This window comes from Andrena cerasifolii, chromosome 6 (assembly GCF_050908995.1).
Source record: "Andrena cerasifolii isolate SP2316 chromosome 6, iyAndCera1_principal, whole genome shotgun sequence".
Classification (NCBI taxonomy): Eukaryota; Metazoa; Arthropoda; class Insecta; order Hymenoptera; family Andrenidae; genus Andrena; species Andrena cerasifolii.
Window position 1 is genome coordinate 10,144,219 of NC_135123.1, and position 19,468 is coordinate 10,163,686.

At 44.1% G+C, this 19,468-nt stretch overlaps 1 protein-coding gene across 5 annotated transcripts in view; it reads left to right on the top strand.

Moving 5' to 3' along the window:
* Ca-alpha1t (Ca[2+]-channel protein alpha[[1]] subunit T) overlaps positions 1-19,462 on the top strand; it is a 78,579-nt gene extending 59,117 nt beyond the window's left edge. For 4 of the 5 annotated variants that reach the window (XM_076815147.1, XM_076815151.1, XM_076815146.1 and 1 more), the window contains 19 exons: positions 961-1,117; positions 2,758-2,913; positions 3,720-3,854; positions 5,291-5,581; positions 5,774-5,925; positions 6,211-6,354; positions 6,949-7,114; positions 7,906-8,252; positions 8,516-8,708; positions 8,791-8,940; positions 9,210-9,590; positions 9,857-10,049; positions 10,339-10,600; positions 10,708-10,838; positions 10,951-11,100; positions 11,463-11,755; positions 11,840-12,122; positions 12,847-13,109; positions 14,451-19,462. In XM_076815147.1, coding sequence (XP_076671262.1) covers positions 961-1,117; positions 2,758-2,913; positions 3,720-3,854; positions 5,291-5,581; positions 5,774-5,925; positions 6,211-6,354; positions 6,949-7,114; positions 7,906-8,252; positions 8,516-8,708; positions 8,791-8,940; positions 9,210-9,590; positions 9,857-10,049; positions 10,339-10,600; positions 10,708-10,838; positions 10,951-11,100; positions 11,463-11,755; positions 11,840-12,122; positions 12,847-13,109; positions 14,451-15,326 — 4,723 coding nt within the window. In that variant the 3' untranslated portion in view covers positions 15,327-19,462. The remainder of the gene's footprint in view (positions 1-960; positions 1,118-2,757; positions 2,914-3,719; positions 3,855-5,290; positions 5,582-5,773; positions 5,926-6,210; positions 6,355-6,948; positions 7,115-7,905; positions 8,253-8,515; positions 8,709-8,790; positions 8,941-9,209; positions 9,591-9,856; positions 10,050-10,338; positions 10,601-10,707; positions 10,839-10,950; positions 11,101-11,462; positions 11,756-11,839; positions 12,123-12,846; positions 13,110-14,450) is intronic. The other variant, XM_076815148.1, reaches the window with a different exon arrangement.
* The last annotated feature ends 6 nt before the right edge of the window (positions 19,463-19,468 follow it).

Genomic DNA, 19,468 nt, shown 5'->3' on the forward strand with positions numbered 1-19,468 from the left:
TACGAATTTTGCTAAAATCTTGAATGTAGTTGGTAAAAATCGGATGAAATAATTGAAAAGTTAGTAGAAATATATTGCAGATTGCCATTATGCTGACACTGTGCCTTGATTAAGGTTTCGTATGAGTGCAAATAGCGAGGGGTTTGGAAAGGGGAGGCTGTGTACTCGATTTTCTTGAAAAATCTTGGCTAGTACGCTCTATCTTCACCTCGTGTGACCACGAAGAGTTAAGGGGTCATTCCGGATAACGCGCCGACAAATTCAGCGATTTTCAGGAATTTATTGCGACCAAAATAACTATAGTAATGGAATAAAACATTTTTCTATTTATTAAACTACATTTCTGCAGTAAATAAAAAATACACAAATAATAGAATTATTGCTCTTCTAATGTTTTTAAAAAAATTCGATTTCTTCAACCCGTCTAACCGGAATGCCCCCTTAAGTACTATCTATACGCGAAATAATGAAATCGGTGATCCAAAACCTCATGCACCACCCTTACCAGATATCTGTGCACTACCCCCTCCTCCTCAGTAACCGTTCCATAAACAAGAGTGTTTCGGTGCTCGCAGACGCATAATCCCCAAGCCAAAATTCATAAAATATATACCACCCACTTGAAACAGCACCGCGCGCCTCTAAAGTCAACAACGACCATTTCCAACAACCCTCGTTATTTTCCACTGCTAAAAACAGCACTGAAAAAGAAACCGGCCGCGATGGAATGCCGAAGACCAAGTGTAACAATGAACCTCCACGCCAGATATGCGCGTGCAGGTTGGGACGGGGTCGGGCTGAGACGATTGCGCCGCCGCTCTTCTCCTATGGATGATTTTGCCGATAAGAGATTGGAGACGCTTCGCGAGGTGAAGTGGCACCGGTATCCCCGTTCCCTCACCCTTACCATTGATATGAATCGCGGTGATACTTTAGGCCGGCGGATTGTCTCGGTTGCAGCATCCTAGGGATGTACCTGTTCGGGGGTAAGTTTTGCATGTGGGCGGACCGGAGTCGGCCCTGCACCTGTGCCGAGGTGGTCTCGCGGCACCCAATGTGTCGCTGTGATCGCAAACATTTCAACGACATCGTCTGGGCCCTTGTCACGGTCTTTCAGGTACCACTGTTCCCCCCTCTTACGCCAGAAAACACTGTATACGCGCTAAGTATCCACGAGCACAAGGTATCTTACCACCCTCCGCATCTATATCCGTTTATTTATGCTACGCTATGTTTATGTCTACATCTATATCTATCTCTGTCTATATTCATTCTCTGTATCTGTCTATGCCTACGGTCTGTACCTCCGCCCATATCTATATCTGTACCTATATCTGTGCTCTATATCTCTGTGCCTTTTTGTGCTCTGTATATCTTACACCTGCGCGCGTACGCCCGCGTACGTGTTACGTTAGTGCTGCGTTAATAGTTCCGTCGCTTTCTCCGCCCACCGTGACCCCTAGCTCGCTCCCCCCGATAAAGCCGCGCCGCGGATGGTCACCGATGGGCGTATAGTGAAGTCGTGGGCTCCCAGGTTCAGGCAAGGGTCGTGGGCGGAGGCTATCGAGAGACAATCGTTTACATACGACGCCGCATTTTAGGGATTCTTGTATCTTTCAGCGAGATCAATGGGAATTTTAAATGAATGCGGGGGCGCTGCACACGGACCCAAGTGGTTTCACGACTTTATTATGTATCCATCGTTGACTGTATCGTATTTCTCTTCTTCGTTCCCTCTATTCACTTCTTCTCTATCCACTTTCGCGTCACTTATGGACTTATGGCTCGATGGAGCGTCATTTCAGATTACCAACGCGGTCACGAGTTTCTCTCTCTCTCTTTTTCTCTCTCTCTCTCTCTCTCTCTCTTTCTATGTTTCTCTCTCTTTCTTTCTTTCTCTCTCTCTCTCTCTCTCGGTCTTTCTCTTTCTCTCTCTCTCTCTCGCTCTTTCTGTTTTCTTGTTCTTTTGCTGTTTTCTTTTTCTGAACGTTATCTTACACCGATTTTCGTTGCTCGCAGAAAATGAACGGGCGTGGGTAATGATTTGTTTATCGTGCGATTAACACGGTCCGTGGTTGTCGGTCGGCGGAGTTAATCGATTACACGGGGTTCCACACGCGTGTTGCTACTTTGCTCCCCTTATTAATTTTTTTTTTTTTTTTTTTTTATACAATAACCGCATCTCGTTGTTACCTATGCTTGTTGCTGTGTATGGGAATATTTTGCGACGGGGAAATGAGAATAAAAGAGCCGTCACACGCCGAGTAACCACTTTAAGCGTTTACCACGCACTGCCGCGCAGAGAGAAATTCGTGGTGAAATTGGTGCAAGTATCTCTGTAACAGAAAGAAAGACAAAGAAAAAAATGGGAAAATATATACGAGGCGACAGTGATCGGTGCTTCCTTTTCTTCGAGCCGTTTTTTTTTTCTCGTTGCACTCTCGATCGGTCTAATTAGCAGATAAACCGTCGAGATTAGTTCCGCAATGGATACGAAGACAAATTCTCGGTTGGTAGTCATAGTTCGGTGATTAAATGGGAACTGTAATAATAGTGTAATTAAGAAAATACGATGAAACGTAAAGTACGATGTAAAGATCGATTTAAATAATTAAGAGAATCGGATTATGTAAAGGATTTATCGTTTAATGTCTATTTTATGTTAGAAATTCTGCCTATCATTCGTCTCGTAAATCATAGTGGAAGTCGTTCGCGTCACGTACACTAGAGATTTTCCTCTTCTCCTCTATTACGTAGATCTTGACGCAAGAAGACTGGAATGTTGTGCTGTTCAACGGCATGCAGAAAACCTCCCACTGGGCGGCACTTTACTTCGTCGCGCTGATGACTTTTGGAAATTATGTTCTGTTCAATCTACTGGTCGCGATTCTGGTCGAAGGATTCTCCTCAGAGGTATGACAGCACACGGCCAGGCCTTCGTCTTTGAAAATTCGTTTACTAATTCGATTTAATTACCATTATTCAAATCTTATTTATATTCTCCATTAATTGCATTATGTTTCATCATGAAAGTGTCGAAGTATCACGAAAGGGAAACTGGAGGTGTTGCTTAAAATAATTTCGAGTTATTTAATTCTGTATCGATTCCTTTTAATATAATGCGCGAATATTTTTTACATAGAAACAAAACTGGGGATTTTGAATTGAGGATCTTGCAGCTCCATCTTTACCAACTTCGAGTAAATTAGAAAAAACTGTGTATACAATTATTGCTTTGATTTAACATTAAGAAGAGAACACTAATTGAAAAATATATATTTTCGCACAATAAGTATTACCTAGTTATTGAGTTGATAAGTTTTTATTTCTATTTTTGGCGAAAAGTATTCTATAATAAAAATATTAATATTGATATTAATATTGATATTATTATTTTTATTTATTTGCAATAAAACACATCATAACTCAACAACTGTAAAAACTGGAGCTGCACCCCTCTTGCTGCAAGCTCCTCAATTACAGTTACCGTAATATCGGGATAGAACAGTACTTTTGGAATTTTTGCTTTGCACATTTACTAATAAAATGAATTGCCGTTATATTGAATTATATATCATGTGTTACGTTAAATTACTTAAAATAGTTCGTTTAGAAGTGAATACGTTTTTTATTCGAAAATCAGCAATTAATTACATCAAGTATAAGTTCAGCCTCTAATGTTAGAGTAAGTATCAAGGAACGTTGATGTATTTATGCAGAGGAACGAAAGAAGGGAACGCGAACAAAGAGAAATGGCTAGGCTTGCTGCAAAGGAAGCAGGAATGGGGAGCGACGAAGGGTCCTCCAGGATATCGAGATCACATTCGATCACTGATAGCGATACATACACTCAGGTGTGTACATACAATTTACAGAAAGCATATAACATTCGCATTTAAACCTTCCTCCTAATTCCAACAATTTTCTAAATTTTCGCTAATTTTCTTTCAAGTTTTACCAAGCCCACTTGTGAGGGCCATTTTCACCCTGTCGATATGAAAATTATGAGAGAAATGGGTCAAGGAAATCATCTTTTCCAGGCTCACTGTGTATATGTTGAATGTCTTTCTAAGAACTACTATATACAAGTTTCATTAAAATCGATGGCTTCGTGACTGGCCCTCGTTAGTCCTGCAATTAACTCTTCATTTTCGATGTTTGACATCGCTGTATAGCAAAGTTCCCCGTGCTCCTTAGCAATTTCTCCAGGAAACGATCCATTTGCCAAGCTGAAAGGAAGAGCTGTGTACACACTCGTCTTTCGCTGACGGTTGACTGTTGACAGTTTGCGCAGTGGCCATTGTTCATATTTGCAAGTCTTCCCAGTGCTTTTCAGACAACATTAGATTGTGTGCTCAGCTCGGTGGCTGAGCTAGTCCTAGATAATTATTGAACAATTATCGTGAAATTTTGCTCGACATTAGCGTGTAACGCTTTCAACCAGTTCCACAAATTTCTTGGCACGGGGATTGCACTCGAACCAATAATCGTTTGACCAACGTTTCTCAAGTCATCTTTGCCTCTGACTTAAATTAATGACGTTTCTTTTATATACGTAAAGGAAATGTAATTCCTTTAATTTAATTTGAATACTGCCGCGCTCTCTCGAGCGCTAATAAAGTAGAGGGTGTGAAGGGCGAGAGGGTAAACAGAAAACAGTTATGCACGTGGCAATTCACGCAGAGTAATTATAAATTAAAGGTATTAACAGAACTTGGAAATAGAGATTAACAGGGTGATCAGTGACATTAAATGTCGTTTCTTGATTACAGGTAGGAACTTTGTAAATAGTAGTGTAAATAAACTTAAATAACGAAATATAATTACTTGATTACAGAGAAACTCAGTTTCGTTATTGTTAATCACCATCAATTACTCTGAAGAAACAACAACACATTACATATACATCTAAACTTTTTCGTTGCTGCAGCAGCTTTACTCCTTCTTTGGACTCGTACAGGGGTTACACACAGAATATTTCAAGTCTTCTACTAAAAATTCTTTAAATAAAACATTCAGCCCTCGGTTCTCAAATCCAAATCTGATACTCAGGAGAAGGCTTTTATCATTTTATTGGAACCAAAATGAATATACATATACGTTACGTGCATCGCAGAATAAAACATTTCCACTGTAGTTAAGAAAACATTTTTTTATTTCCATTTAGTTAGTTGAATTTTATTTTTAGGATTATGTGATTCCTTTGAATATTTAATGTATCTTTTCTGAAACGAAAATGCCCTGTTTTGCGTGATAATGGAAATAAGGGTAGATTATTGCTGACTCGTAGGACCGTAAGAACTCGTGGCAGAGTGCAGAAGAGTTGCGCAAGTATAAAGACAACAACAGCAGGGAAAAGCAGAACACTGTTTGGAGGCATCAGATCGATGAGCCGAAGTGTAACATTCAAAAGGAAAATAAAATGATGGGCGGCGTGGGGCAGCCGCCGATAATTACCCACACAGCAGCCACGCCTCAGGATTCGCCTAACACCACCCTCGACGTTGGCTACAGAGATTTAAACTGTCGGGCTGTTTACCCAACCGCGGCATTGTCGATCGAATCTATCGATCGTTCCGGGGTACGTGCCCTCATCTCATATATTATATAATACAAAAACACTATTTAAAGCAAAATAATTGTATCAAACTAATTAAATTACGACTAATTTATCTACGTTGAAATTGAACTTTTTAAAAATTTTAGGTAGCGAGGGGTTTCAGAGTTTCTCAATTTTGAAGCAATCGCATGAGGATATTGTTTTTTTTTACAGAGCCAGTGCAGCATCCCTTCGGGGCTGTTAAAGTTACCAGACGTCTCGAACAAAATACCAACGAAGAATCTGATAGCTGGAGAATTTCAGCGACGGATAAGTCTTGTCACTGCTGTAGTTAATCCTGCGACGAGGGAGTCATCCAGTTCAAGGTGTCACTTTATTTCATACTGCAGAGAAAGGAGTAAAAAGGAAAAGGGGGAAGATATTTTAGCAATATTATGTAAACCTATCGAAAGTTTCTGTCGCCTTCCTTCCTCGCCATTTGCTATGTTGTAACAAGGATCAATGCCAATCTATAGTACAATGTTCACTGTAATTTAAATAAAAGTTAGAGAATTCTCAAAAAGAACAGAGACATAACGGACTGTGCATTCGATGGCATTGAAAGTAACGGGTGATAAAAATTTTTCATTTCATTCCCCGTCTTGTTACAGCCCGCCAAGAATACAAAGGGGTTACTCGTGGAAATTATCACGACCATCCCTAAAGAAGAAACGCTGGTCGCAAACGGAAGACGACCCTTCTGGAAGGGCCACAGTTTTGAACAACGGTCGAAGCACCCTCGGCTTCAACACAACGTAAGACACAAATAAATGGGGATCAATGTACAAAGAATTTAGTGAAATTTGTAATACTAAATGAATCGAGGATCTTGCAGCAAGAGGGGTGCAGCTCGGCGTTTACCAACTTCGAATAAATTAGAAACAACTGTTTATAAAATTATAGCTTCGACTTAACATTAAAAAGAGAACACTAATTGAATAATATATATTTTCTCACAAGAAGTAGTCGTTATTGAGTTGATAAGTTTTTATTTCTATTTTCGGCGAATTTTTCAAATCTGGAGCTGCCTAAAACAAAAATATTGCACAAAACAGTAATGGGTGCAGGTTCAAAATATGCAATAATTTTTTTTTACGTGTATTACGTGTCGCAACTCAAAAACTAATAAAAATGGAATTGCACCCTTCCTGCTGCAAGGTCCTCAATTGGCAATGGATGCAACGATATAGTGAACCAGAGTTTCCTTTTTCCTATTATTTTCTTATTTCAATTCTCCTTGGGGAAATTTCTCAAAACGCAAAGCACGTACATATTAAGACGTAATAGGTATAATTTTTTTACCGAAGGAAGAACGATAGTAGGTTTCTGACGGTAAAATTAATTTTCAGCTTCAATGGCGGCTATTTACACGGTTCGATAAAGAACGACACGCAAAGCGACACGCCGAACAATCGCACGACCGTCCTAACAAGCAATAATCGTAGCCTCAGCCCAAACAATTCCATTGAAAGTCGTAGCTCCTCTATAAGACGCTATACAGCAACGCCCAATCAGGTGAGTAAAGAGGTTTAACAAGGAATTATGAAGTAGAAAAGATAGAGAAGGGGAGGCGAAGGAAAGTCACGTAAGAAAAAATAGAAAATGTGGAGAAAAATCCTGAAAGAAGAAATATTCTCCATTGCATTAAAAAAACAGTGAAAGGAAATGGCTGATCCAAAAATCATTTTCCACGTAGAACGCTAAATTTAAACTATGTAAATTACAACATGCTGGGAGAATTTTTAACTCTCAAGAAAGTCGGACAGTTGTTGTGGAGGGTAATTGAATTTGAAAGATGTATTTAATATGCATTGAATATTAGAATTATGATTTAGTGGTTTATTAAAAATATTTTGATTAATTGAATTATTTGAGGGCAATTGCATTTGAAAAATGTATTTAATATGAAATGAATATTAGAATTGTGATTTAGTGGTTAGGTGGTCAGGACACTCTACGGCAGGGCTGCTCAGGGAGCCGTTTTTAGCGCCTAGCTGCGAGCAACCCGCCTGTCCCGCTGCTAAGGTTAGAATCGGTGAGAACTGCAGCAGTGTATAGAGCTGGGTTCAAGTCATACCAAATGCACGTACACTATTTGCAGTCCGCCTCACCGATTCTAACCTTAGCAACGGACAGGCGGGTTGCTCGCAGCTAGGCGCTAAGAACGGCTCCCTGCGCAGCCCTGCTCTACGGATCAGTTATACCTACAAACGAAAATCAGAATTATGAAAGAATGGAGATTACGCATAGATACACCAAGGCCCATGCGTATGAGATCTAATTTCTCTGATTAATATGCTTTAAAGATGCGTTGGATCGACGATCTCTCGCGAAGGAACTCTTTGCGCGGGTACGAGAACGTCCAGTCGTCGGCAGGGAAGGGCTTGCCCGCCGACGAGGTGTCAATGCAATGTTCAGCTGCGCGTACAATCAATAATCTGTCAGTGGAGACTGGCCCACTGCCCAGAATCAAACGACTTCCCGATCAAGAGGACGACAATCCGCACGCTGACGAGCAGGCGCCGTCTTTAAACGGCCACGGGAGCGCGAGCAGCATCGAGAGGATTAAAAAGATCTTCATGTTTTTTGAACCCAAAGGTTGCCTTAAAGAACGCGACGACTACTCGCTCTACATTTTCCCACCAAATAATAGGTACGCTTTATAACGTCCCTTCGCAACATTATACCCCCGCGGTGGTCGCAAAAGCCCCCCTGGGGTCTCGCGTAACGGTCACAGAAAATTGAGTTCACGAGTCTTGGAAACTAGAGACACAGAAATATTCAACGGACCACTTTAATTTGTCCAATGTTTGCCGTTTCGGGAACTTAATGCACATTTCTATTTTATGCCTGTGGTTAGCAAAGGTAAATGATATTTCGCAACGTAACCGCTGCGATGCACCGTTCGCATTTCAGGTTTCGTGTTCTATGTCGATCTTTGGTTGACCAGAGATGGTTCGATAACGTGGTACTCTTTTTCATTGGCCTGAATTGCATCACCTTGGCAATGGAGCGGCCGAACATACCACCGGACAGCGGGGAGAGGGTTTTTTTAGCCAGCGCGAACTACATTTTTACTGGAGTGTTCGCGTTTGAAATGTTCATCAAGGTGACAAACTCGACCAGCCAGCGACATCTCCCCCTTGAACGTCAGGGGAGTTATTCATAACGAGGGTTGTAATTTATCACAGGTCGTTGCATCTGGCATGCTGTACGGCTCGGACGCTTACTTCACCTCCGGTTGGAATATCATGGACGGAGTTCTTGTGGTCATTTCCATAATCGATTTATCAATGTCTCTGCTCTCCTCGAGTAGTCCAAGAATATTCGGAATATTGAGGGTACGCCTGACATTTTCTAGTTGAACTTTTCAATATATAAAAACTAAGTACTTTAACCTAAATCCCCCTCATCAAATCCTGAGAATTTCCGCCACCCCCGTCTTTACAATCCCGTTCCCAATTCAGAAACGAGCAAAATCGATATCTGACTTATTGTTAGAAACAGTTGTTGGTGATCCATACCTAAGGCGATTCAATTATTTGTGATTAATATTGTTAATCGGTTACAAAGGCAGCCCTATTAATTATTTATATCACTTTGCTTGCAGGTTTTTAGGCTTTTAAGGTCGCTGAGGCCGTTAAGGGTGATCAATCGAGCCCCTGGTTTGAAGCTGGTTGTACAGACATTGTTATCCTCTTTACGACCTATCGGCAACATCGTTTTGATATGCTGTACTTTTTTCGTAATCTTCGGTATCTTGGGCGTCCAGCTGTTCAAGGGTGCCTTTTTTTATTGCGACGGGCCTGACGTGAAGAATGTCCGCAACAAGACGGACTGCCTGCTCGATAAACGGAACATCTGGCTGAATAGGAAATACAATTTCGATGATCTTGGGAAAGCCCTGATGTCGTTGTTCGTGTTATCTTCAAGGGATGGCTGGGTGAACATCATGTACACCGGGCTCGACGCTGTCGGCGTCGATCAACAGGTAAGGCTCTTGGCTGCGGTGCCCTTCGGCCCGCTGCACACGTCCGATTTTTTAACGCGCGGTGCTTTTGCGTTGCCGGAACTAAAATATAATATGTCATGGTTTTCTTGGATGTTTACTTTAAAATATACGGCGTTACTTTATTGTATCTTGAATTACATTTATGTGACAGTTCGTTGCAGTATATCAATTTTAACATTTTGTTTTTAAGAGAAACTTTTTATATGTACGACAAGCCGAGGTGTTTTTTTATTGTTCTATTACAGCCAGTTGAAAATTATTCGGAGTGGAGGCTGCTGTACTTCATAGCGTTCATCCTGCTGGTTGGCTTCTTCGTGCTGAATATGTTCGTGGGTGTCGTGGTGGAGAACTTCCACCGATGTCGCGAGGAACAGGAGAAGGAAGAACGCGTACGAAGGGCTGCCAAACGGGCGTTGCAGATGGAGAAGAAACGTCGAAGTAAGACGAATAGTGTTTGAGGCACGATTTAATCGCGGTGCCGTTTCACTTCAAATCGATCGTTTCTTGCGCTCCATCAGAGGGATTTTGATGAAATTGACATATGACGTAGTTCGCGTGAAATTAAGGGGGGGTTAAGTGATCATTTTGCTAGTTTTGAATTTGCTTAAAAAATTTCACGTGAACTATCAGAACTGATGAAAATCCCTCTCACGATGATCAAGAAACGATCGATTTCGAGGAACCGAAGATCGAAAGGAAGGATTTTCACGGACTATTTGGTTTTCAGAGATGCACGAGCCACCTTATTACACGAATTACTCGAAATCCAGGCTGTTCGTCCATAACGTCGTGACGTCCAAGTACTTCGACCTAGCAATCGCTGCGGTGATCGGCCTGAACGTTGTCACGATGGCAATGGAGTTTTACATGATGCCCAAGGCCCTGACCTATGCCCTAAAGATATTCAATTACTTCTTCACTGCTGTCTTTATCCTCGAATCCTTCATGAAGCTTCTCGCTTTGGGTCTTCACCTTTATCTTAAGGACAAGTATGCGTCATTCAATTCCACCCCCTTCTTCCCGGGGCGAGGTGAAGATAGCGGCTTATCAATTCCACGCGATCGACAGTATACCAAAGAGAATCGTTTCGTTTCAGATGGAATCAATTGGACGTAGGAATCGTGATACTCTCGGTGGTTGGCATCGTTCTTGAGGAGGTCGAGTCGAAAATCATTCCAATTAATCCTACCATAATTCGCGTGATGCGAGTCCTGCGAATTGCTAGAGGTACGTTGAATAGAGCAATTGAACGAGTGGCTTAAATCAGTCGATAAGTATTCTGTTTATACGCAATGGAACCAAGTGAACGCTCTAAACCTGTGAACGTGTTTCTTCGCAGTTTTGAAGCTGCTGAAAATGGCAAAAGGAATACGAGCCCTTTTAGACACGGTAATGCAGGCGTTACCGCAAGTCGGAAACTTGGGTCTGCTATTCTTCCTGCTTTTTTTCATATTCGCGGCTCTTGGCGTGGAATTGTTTGGCCGCTTAGGTGAGTACTAACTCCAATGTTCCTAATAAAACTGTAATATAATATTCAAGAAGATGAAGAGATTACTTGGAAGCTAAGCTAAGCTATTCTATGTCTGGCTCTGCCATAAAACTTAAAAAACATAGCACAGCTTGGTTTAGCTTTTGGTGGAAACCGTTCCATAAGGATGTGTCGAAGCTAATTTTTTAAAAATTAGCATAGCTTAGCTGAGCTTAGCTTCCAGGTGAATCCCCAGCTTTAAATATCAACTTTGCAAATGTGTATTTACTGTTAAGTTATCCCGAAGAGTTAACTCGCCTTTCCTGGTTAGCAAGCTTGAAGGCGATTACACAGTTTCCTTATTGTTAATTACTTGGTTGTAGAATGCAACGACGACATGCCTTGCCAGGGCCTTGGCGAGCACGCCCATTTCAGCAACTTCGGCATGGCGTTCCTGACGCTCTTCCGCGTCGCCACCGGTGACAATTGGAACGGTATCATGAAGGATACGTTGAGAGACGATTGCGACGAGGCAGCCGACTGCGTGAAGAATTGTTGCGTAAGCACCATCATCGCCCCGATCTTTTTCGTCATTTTCGTCCTGATGGCGCAGTTTGTTCTCGTGAACGTCGTCGTTGCCGTGCTCATGAAACACCTCGAGGAAAGTCACAAACAGGTAAGGGTGTAATCTTAAGGCAACGAACAAATCCTGCCACTTTTTCGCTGGGCACCGGGTGTTAACGTGCGGTACCTTTGCAAGATGGAAGATGAACTCGACATGGAGACGCAATTGGAAAGAGAATTAGCCGCGGAGCAGGAAGAGCTGCTGGAAGTGGGAGAAGAGGAGGACGATGACGACGATGATAACGTGAAGGGAGAAAGGGAAGACGACGGTGGCGTTGGAGATGACGACGATGTTAGGGAGCGCGAATCCATTTTACTGACAAGCGAGAAAATACCCGTTAGCAGGCCTGGCCTCGCTAAAGTTCGTTCCCTGCCAGCGAATTTTATCTACAGTCCACCGCAAGAGAGGAACGCAGATGGTACGTTTCTGGCCACAAAGGCGAAGTTATTTATTTGTTCAGAATATGATGTAACTGAGACTGCAAACATGCAGATTCAATGTACAGGAATTAAGGTGTTTCAAAGTAATGCCTGTTAGATGTATTTCTACTTCTTGTTTCTTTTCCTTTCGTGATTCTCTAGCTCTAGACAGAGTTCTTACTCGCATACACTAAAATTAATAATATTAATTTGATAATATTAATTTGATTATATAAACTTAATAATATTAATTTGAAAAAATTAGTGAATTATAACCAAAAGCAATCGCTTTTATCCACAACTATTTTTCCAAATGCAAATTTCAACATATCAAAATTTACATCTCTAGAAAAAGACAGAGAAAAAATATATCAGAGCTTATATCACTGAAAAGTTAAAAGATTCAAAAATACGGAAATGGTAACTCAAAAATGACGCTGCGACCAGTCTGTGATTATAAGGTGTGACCACGGGGGGTTGAAAGTAAAAAAGTAGAAAGATATTACATGTTTCTTTAATCAAAGTAGTTTCCCTTGGCTATGATCTCTTGCCACTTTTCTGGTAAAAGTACAAATAGGTGTAGTAAAGAGACATTTACGGTTGGGTCAGAAAGGACCCAGACCGTGAATTAAGTGTGAAAGTGAAGCGCTTTGGTGAACATGATGCAGATAGTCTCTCTTGCATATTACGACACCTATAGACCAGGCTCTAAATATGTCACAGATGGCTCGTTCACCGTGTCGCTGCCACGTCGCAGTTCGTATCATCGTTCCAATTCAAGACCGTCCAAGTTCAAGTCGAAGCGTCGTCAAACGTTTCATTCGGGGCACCATCCCCAGAGGAGATCCTTACTGCCGATGCATTTCGAAGTCGCCGAAGTTTTCGAGAAGCCTGTGAACACTCTAAGCGTGCCCCGAATCATTTCGCAACGCAGTTACGCCGCAGCGAGTCGTGATCTCGGTCACGCGCAACGCCAACGGTTACAAGTAATGCTTTTAATGACTGTAATTAAAGAGCACGTTGCCGTCAACGTATCATCCCTCGCAGTGTATATATACCTAATTCTTGAGCACACGAAGCACCGAATGTATTCTTTGTCACCTATCGTATCGATGGCATAAAAGTAGTAAGGGGCAAAAGTAGTCAGTAGCAGTGGCGCATTCAGGATTTAATATGGGGGAGCCGAGTTAATCGGCCGATCGCATTTTAAACACTTTCTATTGATTGAAAAGTATGTATTCTACTTTACACGGCTTTGGAAACACTGTCTGATCAACAAATCACTGCACAAACAATAATGTTCTGCAGCAATTGTTAACTCCACTTTTCCGAAAATACTAACGCGGACACCACACTGGGTCTGCGCGACCCATAGACTAACTTTATCACGATGTCACTTTGCTTCTTCAGGTAAATTAGGGATCTCATTGCGCGGAATCCGTAGTAGGTGTCCCAAAGTTTTTTGCCCCACCACCAGAGCTCCCCACCATTTACCGTTTAGTTGTGGTGACGAATCTTCCAAACGGCCTAGGTCTCGCGGACCCAGTGTGGGGTTTGAGGGTTAATTTTTTCCTTCACATCAACATATTCTGTAGCTGAAAGAAGAAAATGTCTAAAAAGACCTGTATGTCGTAAACGCACCATTTCCTAAAAAAAATTCTAAAATTTTGGCACGGATGAAGTGATCCATGTATCTACCTATCCAGTGAAACCATTTTCCACGTTTTTTTTGAGAAAACGGTACGTTAGCGACGTATGGTTTCTTTTAGCCGTTTCTCCTTTCAATGTTATAAACAATTTCGCTGCAAATTCTTTTCACAAATCGTCACCGACTCAGAAGTGTAGATTCACCCCTGAAAGCAGTAGCTATCACTTTTTGAACAACCTGTGCACACGTGAGTGGGTTCACGGTCATATACGTCAGGGCTGGGCTACCCGCGGCCCGTTCCCTGACTTACCTACTCTGCTGGGCCGCAGAAGGACCCCCACCATACTCTTTTAATTCCTACAGTGTACGCCGTACCTATATATGACTGCACCCGTAGGAGTAAAAGGAATCTGCTTATGGTGGGGGAACCGGCTGACTGGTAGTGGGGACTGTGCGGCCCGCGTCGGCGAACAAGTTGCTCAGCCCTGATATACATAACTCCCACATCTCTACAAGCCGCAATAAAGATTCTTTGCATAGAATCTGCCTTGCCAGTGATCGAATCTAGCACATTCACATTTGACAAGAACATCTTCGACCGTAGAAAATGCCGTCAGAGATGAACTGCTCGTGGCCAGCCATTTATCAACCATTTATCAACCATTTATATCCTTCGCAGGCAATCAGCGACGGGCAGGAGAACAAGTCCCTGTTGTGCGTGATCAAGCCGCCAGCGAATTCCTCCCCGGTGACGCCGACCGGCTCGGTCACCGGGCTGGCCTGTCCCAAGCCGAGCAGCGAGCGTTATCTTCTGCCAACGGCCAATATCTACCCGTCCAAGGCGACGTTGGGCCACAGGCCGTCGAGCGACACGCAGTCCCAGTCCGACACGAACGCCAGCGGCGGTAACAGCGCCTCGAGGACGCCCAGCGGGACGAACAGTCATCACACCGATAGCGGGACGTCCAAGTGCAGCGGACGATCGGACGACGCGAAGTCGAAGAGCGAGAAATGGTCGTCGGCGCCACCGACGGAGGATATCGACGTGCAGTCCATCATTAACGAAAGGAGACCGTCCAAGCTGAAGAGCGTCAGCTCGTCAATGGTGGCGAGCGGCGTCGCAGACCAGTACGGTTCAGCGACACGAGCCGGCAGCTACGGGCGTATCTACGTCGCCGAAGAGAGGCCCGACGAGGCGCTACCTACGTCGACCAGCAACATGAGCGACAGCATGGTTAGCAGCGCGAGCGCCAGCGCCAGCGGAAGCGGCAGCGGCAGCGCCACCGGCGGCAGAAACGGCACCGCCATAGTGCACATGCCCGACGGGGTCTGCGCGACCATCGCCACGGACGTCAGGATATACGTGGACGATACGGACTCGACGAGCAGCAACGGCCACCGTAAACGAGCGCAACGCGACGACACGCTGGACTCACCGACAACGATACCCACGGGCACCGCCGCGCAAGATTCCACCGACGAGACGGAAGAGGCCGAGCAGAGGTCCGAGCGATTCGAGAGGCCGCCCCCCAGCGGACCTCTGGACCCCTCTTAATCCCGAACGATCCAGTGAAGAATCGTTCCGCACGCTCGAACGGTTCGCTGGAAGAGAACGAGAGAAGTATAAATTTTTACGCGCCGACGCCGGCCGGCCATGGTATCCACGGCGAAGTGCCATGGACGGGTGCCGCGAGGGTTCAATGCTGGGCTCTAAGAAAGACTGTAGTGCATGACAATATAGTCGTTATATTCTAGTCACTTTGCCGCCGTGAACTTGCCAAGAAAAAGAAAATGAGAAAACGATAAAAAAAAAAGGAAGAAATCGCCGAGGCATTTACGAAAGATCGTGAAGCTTAGGGTAGGGGACGGAGGGGGTGGTACAGTATAGAAGATGCGAAAGCTATGATCCGATCGGCGGGCAGCTCGACGCTGCGCGCGCATAGAGGAAGGGAGAACGGTAGGGAGGAAACGAATGTATATAGAGAAGCGCGCGCGCGCGATAAACGCAAGTATAACGTACTTAAGGAAGACAAAACCTATGACAATCTATTATTGCCAGCGGAACTGCTCTTACGTTCCGTTACGAAACATCGTGGAAGTCGATCCGTAGGAATTGGTAGCGATTGGAGGACGACGTAGTTGAAGCGTCGGTAATTAGAGGATTTCGTAGCACTTAGGTAGATTACGTCGAGTCTACGCGACAATTGCAATTAATCGGACCACACTTTCTCGCCTTTCCTTTTTCTCCAGCTCGTGAAATTAAGCGCGTGTCGTTCGCAGGAGAGTTTCGAGAGCCGCGGCGGATCGTGGTAGCTCTTGACGGAGGAACGAAAGGTGCCAAACGATGAATAACGGTCATTTACCGAAGTGCCAGAAGAATCCTAGATAAAAAGAAAACTTTCGGAGTATAAAAAAAAAAAATATAACGTAGCGTAGGCCTCCGCGACGCGAGGAGGTTTAGCTGTAAAAAGAAGAAGAAGAAGAAAATAAAGGGCGACGAGGAAGACGAAGAATCGTTAAACACTAGATCGTAAGACCTTCGTATTAAATATTTTCAGAACCAACGTACAGCCGACGGGAGGGGTGGCCGAGAGAAATATTAATCGCGATTGGCTGGGATGATACGAACCAGTTCATAGGCTTAGTCAGGTTATTAAACGGTGTTTATGTCTTTTCGCGCTAACTCTACGATAATGTCTAGCCGAGCTCGTGGGTAAACGTGATTAGGGCCTTAAGACTTTAATCCGAGACGTTGTGATAATCTTTAATACAAATTGAAACTCGTACAATCTATCCCCCATGTCAATTGGCTCGATCGACGTGTTCGCGTGGAAAGCTACGTCGATGCCAGCTGCCGCGTACTTCCGGATAATCCTGCGGCGACCAACGATCGTGGTATTCACCTCGTTTCCTTCTATTCGTTTCGTTCACGCGTTTTGTAGGACGCTCTTCTCGTTAACATCTGTGATATACTTTAATCGTAGTGTATTTCCTATAACGACAAAACAGAACATCAACGGGGACAGCGACGAGAGCAAGCAGCAAAAAAGCGGAGGAGCATACAATTTAGACGACGTTAGCTGACTTTTTAATAAAAAAAAACAAAAAAAAACGAGGACAATGCGCAAGGCTCTGGGTAATGTAAAGGAAAAAGAGTAAAAAAAGAGAGAAGAAAAAAATACACACAAAAATGTATATACATTGTGTTATTAAATAAATAAGTATGTGTACATCGTCGATGGAAATGGTACCCATAGCAAGCTCGGCGAGAGGAGCTCCCGCTTAACACTTTCACTGGCGACGGGGATTTCCATCGCTACGTCTTTCCACGTTCGTATTCTCCGGGAAGCACCGAAAGTCAGTCCGGTGCGCGTGAAACAAACTTTACGCAACAAGACCGTCTTGAAACGGCATCTCGCCAAACCCTGCGCCACTGAAAGTGTTGAAGCGCGTTTCTCGTCAGAAAGAGGTGTGTAATCGATTTACTTTCACGTAGGCCTGCTACGGAATGCCGACACACGATTATTCTATGGAACTCAGCACTCTATAGCGATCTATTCCCTCGACGGCCAAGCCGCTGTCCCCGCTGCTCCAACGCGCCACCCTGCGCCCTTTCTATCGACGATGCGTACGCATATAATAGAAGAACTCTACTGTACATACATACACTTACGAATATTCTACATACTCTACACTCGGTGTGGTTTATTTTGATACTACCGCGTGCGGTAATATTTAACGATTGTCGGGGATAAATCCAAGGGAGAACAAAAAAAAAAAAAAGAAAACAAAAACGTAAAGTAAAGTAAAATAAACTCTATGCCTTCTAACGTTGACGAACGTCGACGAAACTTCGTGCGGTGGTGGTGCCCGCGCCTCGGGTTCAGGCGACTTTGAAAGGGCGGTCGGCGACACCTCTTCGTTGACTCGAAGTTCTAGGTTACTAAATGAAACGTTGACGAGCGCTGTGCGCCACGTTGCTTCGACGATAGCCGCTATCAGTACGCGACGGGGCTGAGCGATCGATTAAGAAACGGGGAGGATCGATGTGCCCGCGTTCCCGTTCCCGGATCGATCAGCAGCTGTTGAATGCACCTCGATAATCATAGTAGATAGTAACGAGCTGTTACCAGATCCAAAGCAATAGTTGCTCAGTATCGAATCAGCTGCTGACCAACGCTGAGGAACGGTTTGTTTACCCGTTGATCGTCTTGCTGACAGAAAGCTTCGCCGACACGAGGATCCATCAGGATTTCCCGTGTTTCTCGTCAATCTCGCAGCCTTGGAACGTAGTAGATGTGACTAGGTAAACGCTGTTGACTGTGGTTAGCCAAAATTACCTTGTTTAAGAGGTCCAAAGTAGCCCCCGTGCGCAAAATCCCGCCTGTTCCGCTCGAAATTCGATCCCCGCGTGATTGATCAATTCCCGTTAAGCATTCAGTCGGACTAAGTTCAGCGAACACTGTAAACGTTCGTGCATACAGATCTTAGGGAGCTCTGAGTGACGTCACTATGGTGTTCGTTCCGTCAACAGCTTCACCGCTGCGCATTGGGCGTTTTGGACCTTTTAATCAGACTTCCTAGACTATAAAAATGTATTCGTACAATCACAGTGCATATATGAGTACGTACACACAAGTATATATACATACATATACATATATATTATATATATATACATATAAATACGCGCGTCTCTATGGCACCACGACCGAGTCTCGATAGCTCGATAGCGTTAGACGACTGACCTCCGAATTATAGTTTACTCTAGCTGCGGGATGATCGTGTAACCGCGCGCGAAAGATTCGCCGATCAGTTGCACATGTATCATTAGCGAGACGGAGAAGTATGCAAACGGATAAGGAAATTCTATAATCTATGCGCGCACCGGAGCGGGCGGAAACGCTGGTGTCCGCGGTGAGTGAAATGGGAAGAGAGATAATAAGCGCTAAAAAAAGAAAAAATAATGAAACGAGAGATGGAGAATGTGAAACATAAGAGGAACGAATGGGACGCGCGTGCGCGCGTGTCCCCCGCTTATATGCGCGCAGGCAGGCGCGCCGATGCGGGTCTTCGAAATAAGTACAAGGAGGAATCGTGCACGCGTGGCACGTGCTCGGAAGCTGTAACGTGTTATTCGGTGTACTTGTTGCCGCGTGCCTCTCGAGTCTGTTCTTCGCCCCTAGAGAAAGCAGCGCGTAATCGTCTATTTAAAAAAAAAAAGAGGAAAAAAGAAAAGGAACCAAAAAAATATAGGGAGATGAGAAGGAGAGAAGCGACACGAAGGGACGGATGAAGGAAACGCGTAAAGCTAGACGGTTAGCCGCCCTCAGATGTAACGTGCTATTTTAATAACGGCAGTTAACGTACCAGACACTGGTCTACCGGAATGCGTCCTTTTTGTCTGCTTGATGCCGCCGCGCATGCATGTGCGACGCTCTTTCCTTCTGTTTCGGGGAAGCCTAGACACGCGAACCTGCAGCTGAATTTGGGACGGCGGGCGAGACAGGGTGAGAGTGTTCGGAGGGAGAATGGGAGAAAGAATGGTAGAGAGGGAGAGGAAGCAGGAAAATGGGGAAAGAATGAGTGCGTGGGTGCGAGCGTGAAAGAGCGAAGGGAGCACGGCGATAGAGACGTAGAACAAGACTAAATATGTACAAATGTAATAAATTGAATGACGATTACGTTGAATTGACC